The sequence below is a fragment of the Chiloscyllium plagiosum genome, chromosome 3, assembly GCF_004010195.1.
Source record: "Chiloscyllium plagiosum isolate BGI_BamShark_2017 chromosome 3, ASM401019v2, whole genome shotgun sequence".
Classification (NCBI taxonomy): Eukaryota; Metazoa; Chordata; class Chondrichthyes; order Orectolobiformes; family Hemiscylliidae; genus Chiloscyllium; species Chiloscyllium plagiosum.
In genome coordinates, this window is record NC_057712.1 from 131238924 (window position 1) to 131254689 (window position 15766).

The 15766-nt window shown below is 46.2% G+C and overlaps 1 protein-coding gene across 6 annotated transcripts in view; it reads left to right on the plus strand.

Moving 5' to 3' along the window:
• The window catches only part of LOC122548552 (serum response factor-like), a 109565-nt gene that overhangs the window by 76410 nt on the left and 17389 nt on the right, over positions 1-15766 (plus strand). For 3 of the 6 annotated variants that reach the window (XM_043687348.1, XM_043687349.1, XM_043687352.1), the window contains 3 exons: positions 4494-4640; positions 6397-6594; positions 13579-13655. In XM_043687348.1, the coding sequence (XP_043543283.1) occupies positions 4494-4640; positions 6397-6594; positions 13579-13655 (422 nt within the window). Of the gene's footprint in view, positions 1-4493; positions 4673-6396; positions 6595-13578; positions 13656-15766 lie in introns of all 6 variants that reach the window. The other 3 variants (XM_043687354.1, XM_043687350.1, XM_043687353.1) reach the window with 3 other exon arrangements.

Sequence of the window (15766 nt, forward strand, 5' to 3'; positions counted from 1 at the left end):
CGTAAATACTGACACACTCCTGGAAACACCCCGTAATTACTGACACTCTCCTGGTGATGTCCTGTAAATATTGACACACTCATGGTGACGCCCCATATGTACTGACACACTCCTGGACACATCCTGTAAATAATGACACAATCCTGGTGACGCCCCATAAGTACTGACACACTCCTGCTGACGCCCTGTAAATTCTGACACACTCCTGGAAATACCCTATAAATACTGACACGCTCCTGGAATCACCCCGTAAATATTGACACACTCCTGGAAACAATCTGTAAATATTGACATACTGCTGGTGACGCCCTGTAAATACTGACACACTCCTGGACACACCCCATAAATAATGAAACACTCATGGTGACGCCCATAAATATTGACTAACTCTTGTACACACCCCCTAAATACTGACACACTCCTGGACACACCCCATAAATAATGAAACACTCATGGTGACGCCCATAAATATTGACTAACTCTTGTACACACCCCCTAAATACTGACACACTCCTGGACACACCCCATAAATAATGAAACACTCATGGTGACGCCCATAAATATTGACTAACTCTTGTACACACCCCCTAAATACTGACACACTCCTGGACACACCCCATAAATAATGAAACACTCATGGTGACGCCCATAAATATTGACTAACTCTTGTACACACCCCCTAAATACTGACACACTCCTGGACACACCCCATAAATAATGAAACACTCATGGTGACGCCCCATAAATATTGACTAACTCTTGTACACACCCCCTAAATACTGACACACTCCTGGACACACCCCGTATATACTAACACACTCCTGGAGACGCACCATCAATACTGACACACTCCTGGATACTCCCTGTAAATACTGACACACGCCTGGAAACACTCCGTAAATACTGGCACACTCCTGGTGACACCCGTAAATACTGGAACACTCCTGATGATGTCCCATAAATACTGACACACTCCTGGTGACGCCCCGTCAATACTGACATACTGCTGGTGATGCCCCGTAAATACTGACACACGCCTAACGATGCCCTGTAAATATTGACACACACCTGGATACATCCCGTATATAATGATACAATCCTGGTGACGCACCATCAATACTGACACACTCCTGGATACTCCCTGTAAATACTGACACACGCCTGGAAACACTCCGTAAATACTGGCACACTCCTGGTGACACCCGTAAATACTGGAACACTCCTGATGATGTCCCATAAATACTGACACACTCCAGGTGGCGCCCTGTAAATACTGGCACACTCCTGGTGATGCCTCGTAAATACTGACACACTCCTGGAAACACCCAGTAATTACTGACACACTCCTGGTGATGTCCTGTAAATATTGACACACTCATGGTGACGCCCCATATGTACTGACACACTCCTGGACACATCCTGTAAATAATGACACAATCCTGGTGACGCCCCATAAGTACTGACACACTCCTGCTGACGCCCTGTAAATTCTGACACACTCCTGGAAATACCCTATAAATACTGACACGCTCCTGGAATCACCCCGTAAATATTGACACACTCCTGGAAACAATCTGTAAATATTGACATACTGCTGGTGACGCCCTGTAAATACTGACACACTCCTGGACACACCCCATAAATAATGAAACACTCATGGTGACGCCCATAAATATTGACTAACTCTTGTACACACCCCCTAAATACTGACACACTCCTGGACACACCCCGTATATACTAACACACTCCTGGAGACGCACCATCAATACTGACACACTCCTGGTGATGCCCTGTAAATACAGACACACTCCTGATGATGCCCAGTAAATACTGACATCTATCTGGTGACGCACCATCAATACTGACACACTACTGGAAACACCCTGGAAATACTGACATACTGCTGGTGATGCCCCATAAATCCTGATACGCTCCTGGAAACACCCCGTAAATACTGACACACTCCTGGAAACACCCCGTAAATACTGACACACTCCTGGAAACACCCCGTAAATACTGACACATGCCTGATGATGCCCTGTCAATACTGACACACACCTGGACACATCCCGTAAATAATGATACAATCCTGGTGATGCCCCGTAAGTACTGACACACTCCTGGTGACGCCCCATAAATACTGACACACTCCTGGACACACCCCGTAAACAATGAAACACTCATGGTGACGCCCCATAAATGTTGACACACTCTTGTAAACACCCCCTAAATACTGACACACTCCTGGACACGCCCCGTAAATACTAACACACTCCTGGTGACGCACCATCAATACTGACACACTCCTGGTGATGCCCTGTAAATACAGACACACTCCTGATGATGCCCAGTAAATACTGACATCTATCTGGTGACGTACCATCAATACTGTAAATACTAACACACTCCTGGAAACACCATTTAAATACTGACACGCTCCTGGTGATGCCCAGTAAATAGTGACACCTATCCGGTGACGCACCATCAATACTGACACACTCCTGGAAACACCCCGTGAATACTGACACACTCCTGGTGATGCCCCGTAAATACTGACACACGCCTGATGATGCCCTGTAAATACTGACACACACCTGGACACATCCCGTAAATAATGATACAATCCTGGTAATGCCCCTTAAGTATCGACACATTCCTGGTGACGCCACTTAAATACTGACACACTCCTGGAAACACCCAGTAAATACTGACACACTCCTGGAAACACCCAGTAAATACCGACACACTCCTGGTGACGCCCTGTAAATACTGACACGTATCCGGTGAGGCCCCATAAATACGGATTCACTCCTGGAAACATGCCGTAAATACTGACACACTCCTGGAGACGCCCTGTAATTACTGACACACTCCTGGAAGCACTCAGTAAATACTGACATGCTCCAGGGATCACCCCGTAAATACTGACACACTCCTGACAACGCCTTGTAAATACTGACATACTGCTGGTGATACCCCGTAAATACTGACACACTCCTGGTGATGCCCCGTAAATTCTGACACACTCCTGGAAATACCCCGTAAATATTGACACACTCCTGGTGACACCCCATAAATACTGACACACTCCTGGACATATCCCGTAAATAATGACACAATCCTGGTGATGCACCGTAAGTACTGACACACTCCTGCTGAAGCCCCGTAAATTCTGACACACTCCTGGAAACACCCCGTAAATATTGACACACTCCTGGTGACGCCCCATAAATACTGACACACTCCTAGACACGCCCCGTAAATACTAACACACTCCTGGTGACGCACCATCAGTACTGACACCCTCCTGGTGATACCCTGTAAATACAGACACACTCCTGATGATGCCCAGTAAATACTGACATCTATCTGGTGACGCACCATCAATACTAACACACTCCTGGATACACCCTGTAAATACTGACACACTTCTGGAAGCATCCTGTAAATACTGACACGCTCCTGGTAATGCCCAGTAAATACTGACACCTATCCGGTGACGCACCATCAATACTGACACACTCCTGGAAACGCCCCGTAAATACTGGCACACTCCTGGTGACGCCCTGTAAATACTGACACACTCCTGGAAACACCCCGTAAATACTGACACACTCCTGGAAACACCCCGTGAATACTGACATACTCCTGATGACGCCTCGTAAATACTGACACGCTACTGGTAGCGCTCTTTAAATATTGACACACTCTTGGTGATTCCCCGTAAATACTGACACACTCCTGGAAACATCCCGTAAATACTGGCACACTCCTGGAGACGCCCTGTAAATACTGACACACTCCTGATGATGCCCCGTAAATACTGACATACTGCTGGTGATACCCCATAAATACTGACACACTCCTGGAAACACCCCGTAAATACTGACACACACCTGGTGCCGCCCTGTAAATACTGACACACTCCTGGTGATACCCGTAAATACTGACACTCCTGGAAACATCCCGTAAATACTGATACACTCGTGGAAACAACCCGTAAATACTGACACACTCCTGGAAACACCCCGTAAATACTGACACACTCCTGGTGACGCCCCATAAATACTGACACACTCCTGGAAATACCCTGTAAATACTGGCACACTCTTGGTGGTGACCTGTAAATACTGACACACTCCTGGTGACCCCCCGTAAATACTGGCACGCTTCTGCTGACGCCCTGTAAATACTGACACACTCCTGGTGACGCTCCGTAAATACTGACACACTCCTGTTGATGCCCCGTAAGTACTGACACACTCCTGGTGACACCCCATATATACTGGCGCACTCCTTGTGATGCCCGTAAGCACTGACACACTCCTGGTGACGCCCTGTAAATACTGACGAGCCCGGAGCTGTCCGTAATACTGACTTTCCTGAGGTGGTTGGGGAGTGTGAATAGATGTCCTAAACAGCAGAATGTGACATCAATGCCTGAGTATCAGATCTTGTCTTTATTTCCCTCTTGATTCTCTTTCTCTGACCAGGTGGTGCAATGGCCCAACAGGTTCCTGTGCAGACGATTCAGTTACACCAAGCCTCCGGGCAGGTGAGCGTGCACCAGTCTACGCAACACACGCCATCTACCAGCGACAGCAACTCCGAGATTTCTCAGGCCTCCACCAGCGGAGCAAGTAAGCACTGCCCGCACCACCTAGATCACATAGTGAGTTTTCCAGGCTCTTTTTCAGTGCCTGTCAACCATCGCTCCCAGTGCTCGTCCACCATCGCTTTCAGTGCCCGTCCAACATCGCTTTCAGTGCCCATCCAGCATCACTGCCAACTCTGCTGCCAGTCCCCGTCCCACACTACTCCCAATGCCCATCCCACACTGCTCCCAATCTCAACACACCCCCACTCTTGGTCCCCATCCCACATCACTCCCAGTCCCTGTCCCACATTGCTCCCAATCTCTGTACACGCCCTTTCCTGGACCCCATCCCACACCACTCCCAATCTCTGTAAACCCCTCTCCTGGTCCCCATCCCACACCACTCCCAATCTCTGTACACCCCTCTCCTGGACCCATCCCACACCACTCCCAATCTCTGTACACCCCCACTCCTGGACCCCACCCCACACCACTCCCAATCTCTGTCCACCCCCACTCCTGGTCCCTGTCCCACACCACTCCCAATGCCCATCCAGCATCTCTCCCAATCTCTGTCCACCCCCCCTCCTGGTCCCTGTCCCACACCACTCCCAATGCCCATCCAGCGTCTTTCCCAATCTCTGTACACCCCCACTCCTGGTCTCCCTCCCACACTGCTCCCAGTGCCCGTCCAACATCGCTCCCAACATCTATACACCCCCACTCCTGTTTTCCCTCCTGCGCCACTCCCAGCGCCTGCCCACCATTGCTCCCAGTGCCTGCCCAGCATCACTCCCAATCTCTATACACCTCCACTCCTGATTCCCTTCCCACACCGCTGCCTGTCCCCGTCCTGGCCCCACTTCCAGTCCATCTCCGTATTCACAGGAGGTCTCCGAGAATTTGTCAGCATTCAGTACACTCCTCACCCTGAGTATCGTCTCCCTTGATAACTACAGCCCTGAGCAATGAAAGGAAGTTTAAGCTATGGAAACCTCAGCTGCTGGTGATAGTTCACCCAGACAGGGATAGCCTGTCATCTTCTCTTCTCATGTAGACTGTGTTCCTGGTGGAATTTGGTGAAATCATGGAGGGAGATGCTGTTGGTGAAACATCCCTACAGTCTGCTGAAATGTAATTGTAGGACAGAGAAATGATTTTTGTCCTTTACAGTTACTGTCCTTTAGACGAGTATGAGGGGGATGTGCTACTCTGTCTGCGTTACGTAGTGAGACAGTAGTTGGTCTGCCCTTTCAGCCTGATCATGGATGATCTGTACATTAACTGCGGCTCTGTCATGGATCTCTAACCTTTACTCTTTGCCCAACAATGGTCTCATAAGCTCTTTTTGGAAGTCTTGAGTTAACCTCTTAACACTTACCAAATCCATATGAAACAGATTTTTAATGGAAGAGTTCCAAACTCTGTGTGAGAGTGTGTTTCCTAACAGACGTTAATGGCCTGGCTCAAAGATTTTTGGATTCTGCTCCTTGATCTGGACTTTTAAAGCAAAGGAAGTAATTTGTCTCTCTCTTTCCCCTCTCAACTCTTTTAATTATCTTAAACATGTCATTGAGTTCACCCATAATCTGTAAATTCACAATAACTACTCTCCTGATTAACCCCTTTTGTCTGATTTCCATCCCTTCCATGTAGGGAGCTGTGTCCCTACAAAGCCATATTTACCCTGTCAGTGAGGGGCCTCCCCTGAGAATGATAGTCTTTTGCATATCGAGCCACGTGATCAAAGTGACTGCACAGTTTCTAAACGTTCAAACCCTTTCCTCTTGGTTTGTCAGTGACACTGCCAGCAACCATCGTCACGTCGTCTGTACCCACCTCGATGGCCAGTCACGTGATGTACCCCAGCCCACATGGTACGGTCATGTACACGACCTCCAGTCCCGGCCTGTCTGATGGCGGACTCACAGTTCTCAACGCCTTTTCTCAGCCTTCTTCGGGTATGCAGGTCTCTCACGGCCAGATGCAAGAGCAGGGTAAGGTCATGACTGAACATTAACAGGGTCTCCTTCTAAAAGCAGTTCTTCGTGCAGCAATAAGCAGGGTTCAGCAGGATCTATCCAGTCCCATCCTTAGAGACATGGGAATGTTTGGACTGGTTAAGGATTGTGTTTGTACACGTTCCTTTTCATCATGGAGACTGAATTCAAATTGACTGTCTAAAGCTTACTCCTTTTTTCAAGTTTCTAAGTTCCCAGGGTGACTTGAGTTTGAATATTTGTAGTTCCAATATGCAGTGCAGAAACTGCTTCAGATATTAAATTGAGAATCACAGGGTCTTTTAACACAGAAGAGGCTATTTGTTGGCGTTTGCTCTTTGAAACTGTTATATCTAATTAGTGTCACTCCCCTGTTCTTTCTCAGGATCCCAGCAAATGTTTGCTATTTGCATTTTATTTGAGTTTATTTCTGCTCTGCCAGTCTAACATAAAAAAACAGTGTCAGGCAATTTTATGTGCATCTTGTGCTTATATTCTGGACCAGTGCATGATGCTGGATGCTGTATCTGAGCGCTGGGTTTTGGCGGTTCAGCAGCAGCCAGTGTGACAGAGCTGTGCTGCTCAGTCTTTGAGGAGACACGTTTCTAAAAGGGCTCACTCTACAGCATTGGGCTGTGCCAACAAGGAAGAAGGAATGGCTGGCCACCAGGCATTCAAGGCGAATCAGGTAAAACAGTGCAGGTCTTCTTGCTCTTCAACCTGCATTTCACTGTAAATATAGATGAGAGCATTGGTTCCATTGAAGCAAGCAGCCAAAACCCAGTCCATTGCACTGCTGGCTCAGCCATATAGGAGGAAGGCTGGCAAAGGAATTGGAATTGGGGCTTTTACAGTTCAGGGAGCAAGCCAGTGTTTCTGCAACCATGATAGGTGCTGGGGGAAACTGTCACTGAGCGGGGTGCAGAGTGCCCTGAGGGGTAGGGCTGGCAGTGGGGGGAAAGTGTCACTGAGGGGGTGCAGAGTGCCCTGAAGGCTGGATTGTGAATAGTCAGTGGTCATGGTCACATTTGTACCCACAAAACTGAGAGAAGATAGGTGAGATCCTAAAGGCAGATTTTCAAAATCTGCATTAAAAAACTAGGAAACTGGATCCTAAATTAGTAATCTCTGGATTACCCGTGGTTTCACATGCGAGTGAGATCAGAAACAGCAAGATTGAGCAGCTGAATGCCTGGCTAGAGAGATAGTACTAAAGGAAGCAGGTCCGAGCTCAGGCCTGTTCAGATTAGCTGGTGAGGGAGCTGGGATCTGTACCTGCTGGAGGAGTTTTACCTGAACACAACCAGGCTGTGAAATAAGGCAGAGAGCAACAAAGAGTAAAAGTAATAAATTGGAACAGGGCTCATTCAATATTCATTCATTCAATGAAGAAACAAAATGTGGGAGTTTTTAATGAACAACAGGATACTGGGTAGCTCAGAGGAAGAGTGGGATCTTGGAGTAATTATTCACAGATCCCTGAAGTTAGCAGAACATATGATTAGGAGAGTTAAGAAGGCAAATGGGAAGCTTGCTTTTGTCAGTCGTGGCATAGAGTATAAGAGCAAGAAGCTAAGGATAGTATCAGAGCTGCAGAAAGGGAGGTCATCAAGGAGGGTTTGTCTACTGAGTGATTATGGGTGGAAGTCAGAAACAGGAAAGGAACAGTCACTTTATTCAGAGTTTTGGGAAGCCCCCCAAATGGCAACAGAGACGTGGAAGAGCAGGTTAGGAGGCAGATTTTGGAAAGGTGCAGAATTTACAGGGTTGTTGTCATGGGTTATTTCAACTTCCCTAATATAGATTGGAACCTCCTTCGTGCATATAGTTTGGATGGAACAGATTTTGTCAGGTGTGTTTCCAGGAAGCATTCCTGACTCAATATGTAGATAGTCGAAAAGTGTCGTGCTGGAAAAGCCCAGCTGGTCAGGCAGCATCCAAGGCGCAGGAGAGTTTCAGGCATAAGCCCTTCAGCAATCTCCAGCATCTGCAGTCCTCACTTCCTCCCTCAATATGTTGACTAGAGGGGACTAATAGGTCGACTAGAGGGGAGGACATATTGGATTTGGTGTTTGGCAATGAGCCAGGTCAGGTGTCAGATCTCTGTGGGAGAGCATTTTGGTGATAGTGATCATAACTCCCTGACCTTTATTATAGACATGGAGAGGGATAGGAGCCCACGGTATGGGAAAACATTTAATTGAGGGAGGGGGAATTACAATGCTATTAGGCAGGAACTGTGGAGCATAAATTGGGAGCAGATATTCTTTGGAAAATGCACGACGGAAATATGGAGGTTGTTAAGGGAACATTTGCTGATAGTGCTGGATAGGTTTGTCCCACTGAGGCATGGAAAGGATAGTAGGGTGAAGGAACCTTGGATGAGAAGGGATGTAGAACTTCTAGTCAAGAGGAAGAAGGAAGCTTATTTAAGGTTGAGGAAGGAAGGATCAGATAGGATCTTAGTGGGTTACAAGGTAGCCAGGAAGGAACTGAAGAATGGACTTAGGAGAACTACAAGGGGGCATGAAAAAGCATTGACAGATAGGATTAAGGCAAACCCCAAGCGTTATGTGAGGAACAAGAGGATGTCCAGAGTGAGGATAAGGTTAATCCCTTGGGGTCGGGTCGGGATAGTGAAGGGAACTTGTGCTTGGAGTCAGAGGCGATACGTATTCATTAAGGATACATTGCTTCAGTATTCACTAGTGATCGGGACCTTGTCGTTTGTGAGGACAGTGTGAAACAGGCTGATACACTCAAACAGGTTGGTGTTAAGAAGGAGTATGTGCTGGAAAGTTTGAAAAACATGAGGATAGATAAATACCCTGGGCCAGACTGAATACATCCAAGGTTACTACGGGAAGTGAGGAAAGAGATTGCTGCGATGTTCTTTGCGTTCTCACTGTCCATTGGAGTAGTACCAGATGATTGGAGAGTGGCAAATGTTATTCCTTTGTTCAAGAAAGGCCAGTCAGCCCTTTGTCAATGGTGGTCAAATTATTGGAGAGGATTCTGAGTGATAGGATATATGATTGTTTGGAAAAGCATAGTTTGATTAGATATAGTCAGCATGGTTTTGAGAGGTGCAGGTCATGCTTCACAAACTTTATTGAATTTTTTTGAGGATGTGATAAAGCACATTGATGAAGATACAGCAGTGGTTGTGGTGTCATTCAGAAAGTAAGGAGGCATTGGATACAGGGAAATTTGGCTGTCTGGATACGGAATTGGCTGGCCCATAGAAGACAGAGGGTGGTAATAGATGGAAGGTATCAGCCTGGAGCTTGGTGACCCGTGATGTTCTGCAGGAATATGTTCTGGGACCTCTACTGTTTGTGATTTTTTATAAATGACTTGAATGAGGAAGTGAAAGGGTGGGTTAGTAAGTTTGCTGATGACGTGAAGGTTGGTGGAGTTGTGGATCTTGTGGAGGGCTCTTGTAGGTTGCCATGGTATTTTGATCTTATAGTAGGATAAAAGCTCGGCACAGCATTTAGGGCCGAAGGGCCTGTAATGTACTTCTATGTAATGTTGGAGTTGTACAGAATGTTGGTCAGGTCATGGCTGTCATCCTTTATGCAGTTCTGGTCACTACAGGAAGGATGTAATAGCATTAGAAGGGATACAGAGGAGGTTGACCAGGATGTTGCCTTGGATGGAGAAATTGAGCAAGGGAGAGAGGCTAGATAGACTGGAATTGTTTTCTTTGGAGCATATTCGACTGAGGGGGGCATGATCGAGGTGTGCAAGATTGATTGGTATGGACAGAAGAATAGAGAACAGTCAATCCCCTTAGTTGAGGCGCTGTTCACAATAGGGCATAGTTTTAGGGTTAGTGGCAGGACATTCAGAGACGATTTTAACAAAACCTTTTGTCCCTCAGCTTATGGTGGATATCTGGAATGCACTGTCTGGAAAGGTCATGGTGGCTGGAAACCTAATGACTTTTAAAAAAGCAATTTGGATGAGCACTTCAGATATGATAACATTCAAAGATACGGAACAAATGTAGGAAACTGGGGTTAGCGCACTTTTTAGTGGTAGTCATGTCGGTGTAGACTCGATGGGCCGAAGGGCCTTTTCAGTATTGTTTGAATCTATGAGTAATAGGATGAGAACACATCTGACCCAGGGAATGTATAATCTAAGATTGGGAGGAAAAGCTGTAGTTGAACAAGGGCTGCTGTTAAAAAGGAACTACTTGGGGTAGAGTGGTGGTACATTTCCACATATCCAAAGGTAGAGTGAATAAAGCATTGGCCTCTGAATGGTGGCAGAGGGAGAATAGGGTGAGGCAGAAAAGGGGCACTTTGACAGATGTCAAATCAATTCTACGGTGCAGTGTCAGGCTAGATGGAGAAAGTTCAGAAAGGTAAAGGGGAAACAAGCAACAGGGAGTGCGAGCAGAGACCGGCAACCAGTGTTCTTTTATGGAGGTAGGGCCACAATGGAGACATTCCTGATGAAGGGCTTTTGCCTGAAACATCAATTTTCCTGCTCCTTCGATGCTGCCTGACCTGCTGTGCTTGTCCAGCACCACTCTAATCTAGACTCTGTTCTCCAGCATCTGCAATCCTCACTTTCACCACAATGGAGACTTGCACATGGAGACCGAGAGTAAGCTGAATTACAAAATGAGTACTTTGCACTTGTCTTTCCTGAGAAGACGATATCATGGTCATAGAGAAAGAGGGGGGAATTGAAATACTGAAAGGCTAACATTTGAGAAAGAGGACAGCTGACTTACACTAAAGTCGGTACATCATCAGGAACAGATCAGAGGCATCTAAGGAAATAACTATTGTGAAGAGTTCTGGCCACGATCTTCTGGAACTTGGATGGTGCCAGCCCCCTGAGAACTATGAATGTTTGCTCAGAAGGGGATAAACCCACCTCCTACAGGCAAATTAGTTTAACCTCAGTGGGGTGGGGGTTTCAAATGATAACCCACATGAAACCTCAGGTCCCTATTACAGCATACTGCCAGACAGGTGAAAGGTCAGGTCCCTATTACAGCACACCATCAGACAGAAGGTGAAAGGTCAGGTCCCTGCTATAGCACACCATCAGACAGAAGGTGAAAGGTCAGGTTCATGTTACAGCACATCATCAGCCAGAACATGAAAGATCAGGTTCCTATTACAGCACACTGTCAGACAGAAGGTGAAAGGTCAGGTCCCTATTACAGCACACTGTCAGACAGAAGGTGAAAGATCAGGTCCCTATTACAGCACACTGTCAGACAGAAGGTGAAAGGTCAGCTCCCTATTACAACATATTGTCAGACAGAAGGTGAAAGGTCAGCTCCCTGTTATGGCACACTGTCAAACAGAAGGTGAAAGATCAGGTCCCTTTACCGCATATTGTCAGGCAGAAGGTGAAAAGTCAGAACCCTATTACAGCATATTGTCAGACAGAAGGTGAAAGGTCAGCTCCCTGTTATGGCACACTGTCAAACAGAAGGTGAAAGATCAGGTCCCTATTACAGCACACTGTCAGACAGAAGGTGAAAGGACAGCTCCCTATTACAGCATATTGTCAGACAGAAGGTGAAAGGTCAGCTCCCTGTTATGGCACACTGTCAAACAGAAGGTGAAAGATCAGGTCCCTATTACAGCATACTGTCAGACAGAAGGTGAAAGGTCAGCTCCCTATTACAGCATATTGTCAGACAGAAGGTGAAAGGTCAGCTCCCTGTTATGGCACACTGTCAAACAGAAGGTGAAAGATCAGGTCCCTTTACCGCATATTGTCAGACAGAAGGTGAAAGGTCAGCTCCCTATTACAGCATATTGTCAGACAGAAGGTAAAAGGTCAGCTCCCTGTTATGGCACACTGTCAAACAGAAGGTGAAAGATTAGGTCCCTTTACCGCATATTGTCAGACAGAAGGTGAAAGGTCAGGTCGCATTGCAGCACACCAGTAGATAGAAGGTGAAAGATGGGATCCAGAGTGGACGAGATTTTGAACTGTGGTTTAGTGGGATGAGGGATGCTGCATGCGGGAAAGGGAATACTCAGAGTGAGGAGGGAAGGGAACCCAGAAGCTGGGGTTGGGATTGACAGGGAGAGCCCAGCACCCGGGAGGGGCTGACTAAAGGAGGGCATAGGTGGCAGGGCCAGTCCCAATCTAATCCCTCCCACTTTGCCCCATTCCAATTGCTTTCCTTCCCACCCTCTGCCAATCTCTTCCCTTCCCTCATCCCTGATCTCCAAACCTCTCCACCCCCATCATCCCCAGTTCTAATCATATACCCCAGTCTGACCTCCATCCCCCCATCCCGAGTCTCAATTTCACTCCGTCCCAATCTCTTTGTCCTCGCATCCCCAGTCCCAATTTATTTCCTCTTCCCCTCCTCCAACTCTGCTGAAACCTGCACATGTGCAGTTTAACGTGGTGTGTTGCCTGCATTGGTTTGTGTCATTCAGGTCCACCTGTAAAATATTTAGCTAAATTTTCATGAGGTAATGAATGATGGACTTGAAATTTACATGTCACAGCGTAAACATGTCCCAAAACACTCCATAGTAGACAAGCAGGAGGCGGGAAGAACATGGCAAGTCAGACAGCATCAGGGGGTGGAGAAGTCAACTTTTTGGAGTTGGGGTGGAATCCTGAAGAAGGGTTATACTTAAAACACTGACTTCTCCACCTCCTGATGCTGCTGGCTTGCTGTTTTCTTCCAGCCTCCTGCTTGTCTACTTTGGATTCCAGCATCTGCAGCTTTTATATCTCTAACCAAAACACTCCATAGCCAATGAAATAGTGTAAATGTGTAATCACTGGGCCAGAATGTTGCGAGATAGGAGTAAATCTTTGGAGTTGAGAATGAATGAGATCAAACAATTCTGAGGAAACTAATGACAGAACCAGTGTGAGGGAGAAGATGCATTTGGAAGTGAAGGTTGGTGAAGAATGTGGTTGAAAATTTAAGCCTGGCCTTGGAGTTTACGTTGAGTTGCTTGTGGTCTCTTGCAGGTGGTGTTCCTCAGGTTGTGCTCACTGCTCCCACAGGAACAGTTCAAATCCCATTGTCAGCTGTCCAGCTACACCAGGTATAGTGGCAAGACTATCTGAAAAGCTCCGACCTACAGGAAACCTCAATAAGATTCACTTTTAATGCATGTTGGATGGTCAGGGAATTGTCATTCTTGAATGGACCTCTTCCTCTGTCTCTCTTACTGCATCTCTCTGTTTGTCTGTCTGTGTCTCTGTCTCTGTCTGTCTGTCTACATTTCCCTCACCTTTGCCGCTCCTCTGTTTCCTCCCCTCTTAGTCTCTATCTTTTCCTTCTTTTCTTTCCTTCCTCTCCCATCTCTCCTCATTTTCTAGCTGTCTCTCTCTTTCTCTTTAGATTCCCATCTCCCCACCATTCCTGTCTCTCATAGAATTGAACAGCTTTACAGCATTGAACAGCCCATAGTGTGCATGCCAGTGATCAAGTGTCTGTCCCATGGTGATCGTCTAAAGGGATCATCTAAATACTTATTGAATGTTGTGATGGTTCTTACCACCCTTTTAGGCAATGGGAGTGTTCCAGGTACAATTCTTCCTTAAAAATCCCCTTTAAACCTCCTGTCCCATTACTTTAAAACTGTGCCTCCTGGTTACTGACCCCTCTACTAAAGGAAAAAGTTTCTGCCTATCTAACTATGCTCCTCATAACTTTGTACATCTCAGTCAGGCCCCCCTCAGCCTTCTCTGCTATAAAGAGAACAAACCCAGCCTGTCTAACCTCTCTTCATAGCTGAATCATTCTAGACCAAGCAGCATCCTGTTGAGTCTCCTCTCCACTCTCTCTTTTGCAATCACATTTTTCCCATTGTGTGGTGACCAAAACTGCACACACCAATCCTGCTGTTAGCCTAACCAACATTATCTACAACTCCATCACAAGCTTCTTGCTCTTGTATTCAATGCTTCCACTAATAATGGCAAGCCTCCCATATACCTACTTAAGCAGCTTATCTACCTGTCTCTCAGTCTTCAAACATCTAGCTGCTTAATGTTCCTTTGATCCTCTGTACATCCTTGGGTCCTACCTTTCAACCTGTACTCCCTTGTCTTGTTAGTCCTCCCAAAATGTATCAGCTTGCACATTTCCGGATCAAATTCCATTTGCTACTGTTCAATCCATCTGACCAACCCCTCTATATCCTGTAGACTGAGGCCATCCCCATCACTGTTTACCACCCCACCAATTTTTGTACCATCTGTGATCTTACAGATCATACTTCCTACCTTCATGTCTAGATCATTAATGTACACAACAAACAGCAAAAAATTCCATTTGCTACTGTACACCACTAGACACAGTCTTCCAGTCACAGGAACATCATTTGATCAGCTCCCTCTGCTTCCTGCATAGAACTCAATTTTGGATGCAGTTTGCCAAATTGCACTGGATCCCATGAGCTCTTACCTTCTTTAACCAGTCTACCATGTGAGACTTTTGACAAAAGCCTTACTAAACCCCATGTAAACTGTATCAACTATGTTACCCTCATCTCCATACCTAGTCACCTCCTTGAAAAATTCAATCAAATTTGTCAGAGATGTAATCTGCCCCAACAAAGCCTTATCCTTGATGAACCATTGGCCTCCAAATAGAGGTTAATTCCATCTGTCATAACTTTTTTTCCATGTATTACTCTATGCTGATGTTAGACTTTATGGCCTGCAGTATCTTTGTTTAACTCTGATTATTTGAGGGACTATTCCTACTACTGCCCTTTTTATTCACTATCTCCACTCAAATGTATTCTATATCTTCTGACCCAAGACCCTTTCTTCCAAACATACTTATTATTTCTCAAATTTAGAAAGTCCCCACATCGCCCCTTCCTTCCCATCTGTCCTTTCAAAAAGTCACAAAGCCCCGAGTATTTTGTTCCCAGTTTGATTTCCTTGAAACCATGTCTCCATAATAACTATAAGATCATACAAGTTAACCAGAATTTGTGCCATCAATTTATTTACTTGGTTCTGAATACTACATGCATTCAGGTAGAGAGCCATTAAATTTGCTTTTGTACCTTTTTGTTTCCCCTTTGTCCATTATCCCTTCTTCCCCTCTTCTCTCCTTCATTGCCCTTCTCTCTCCCTCTCTTTCCTTCTCTACCCCTTCTGTCCTCACTTTTCTTTCCCCTTTCATCCTTGTCTCTCC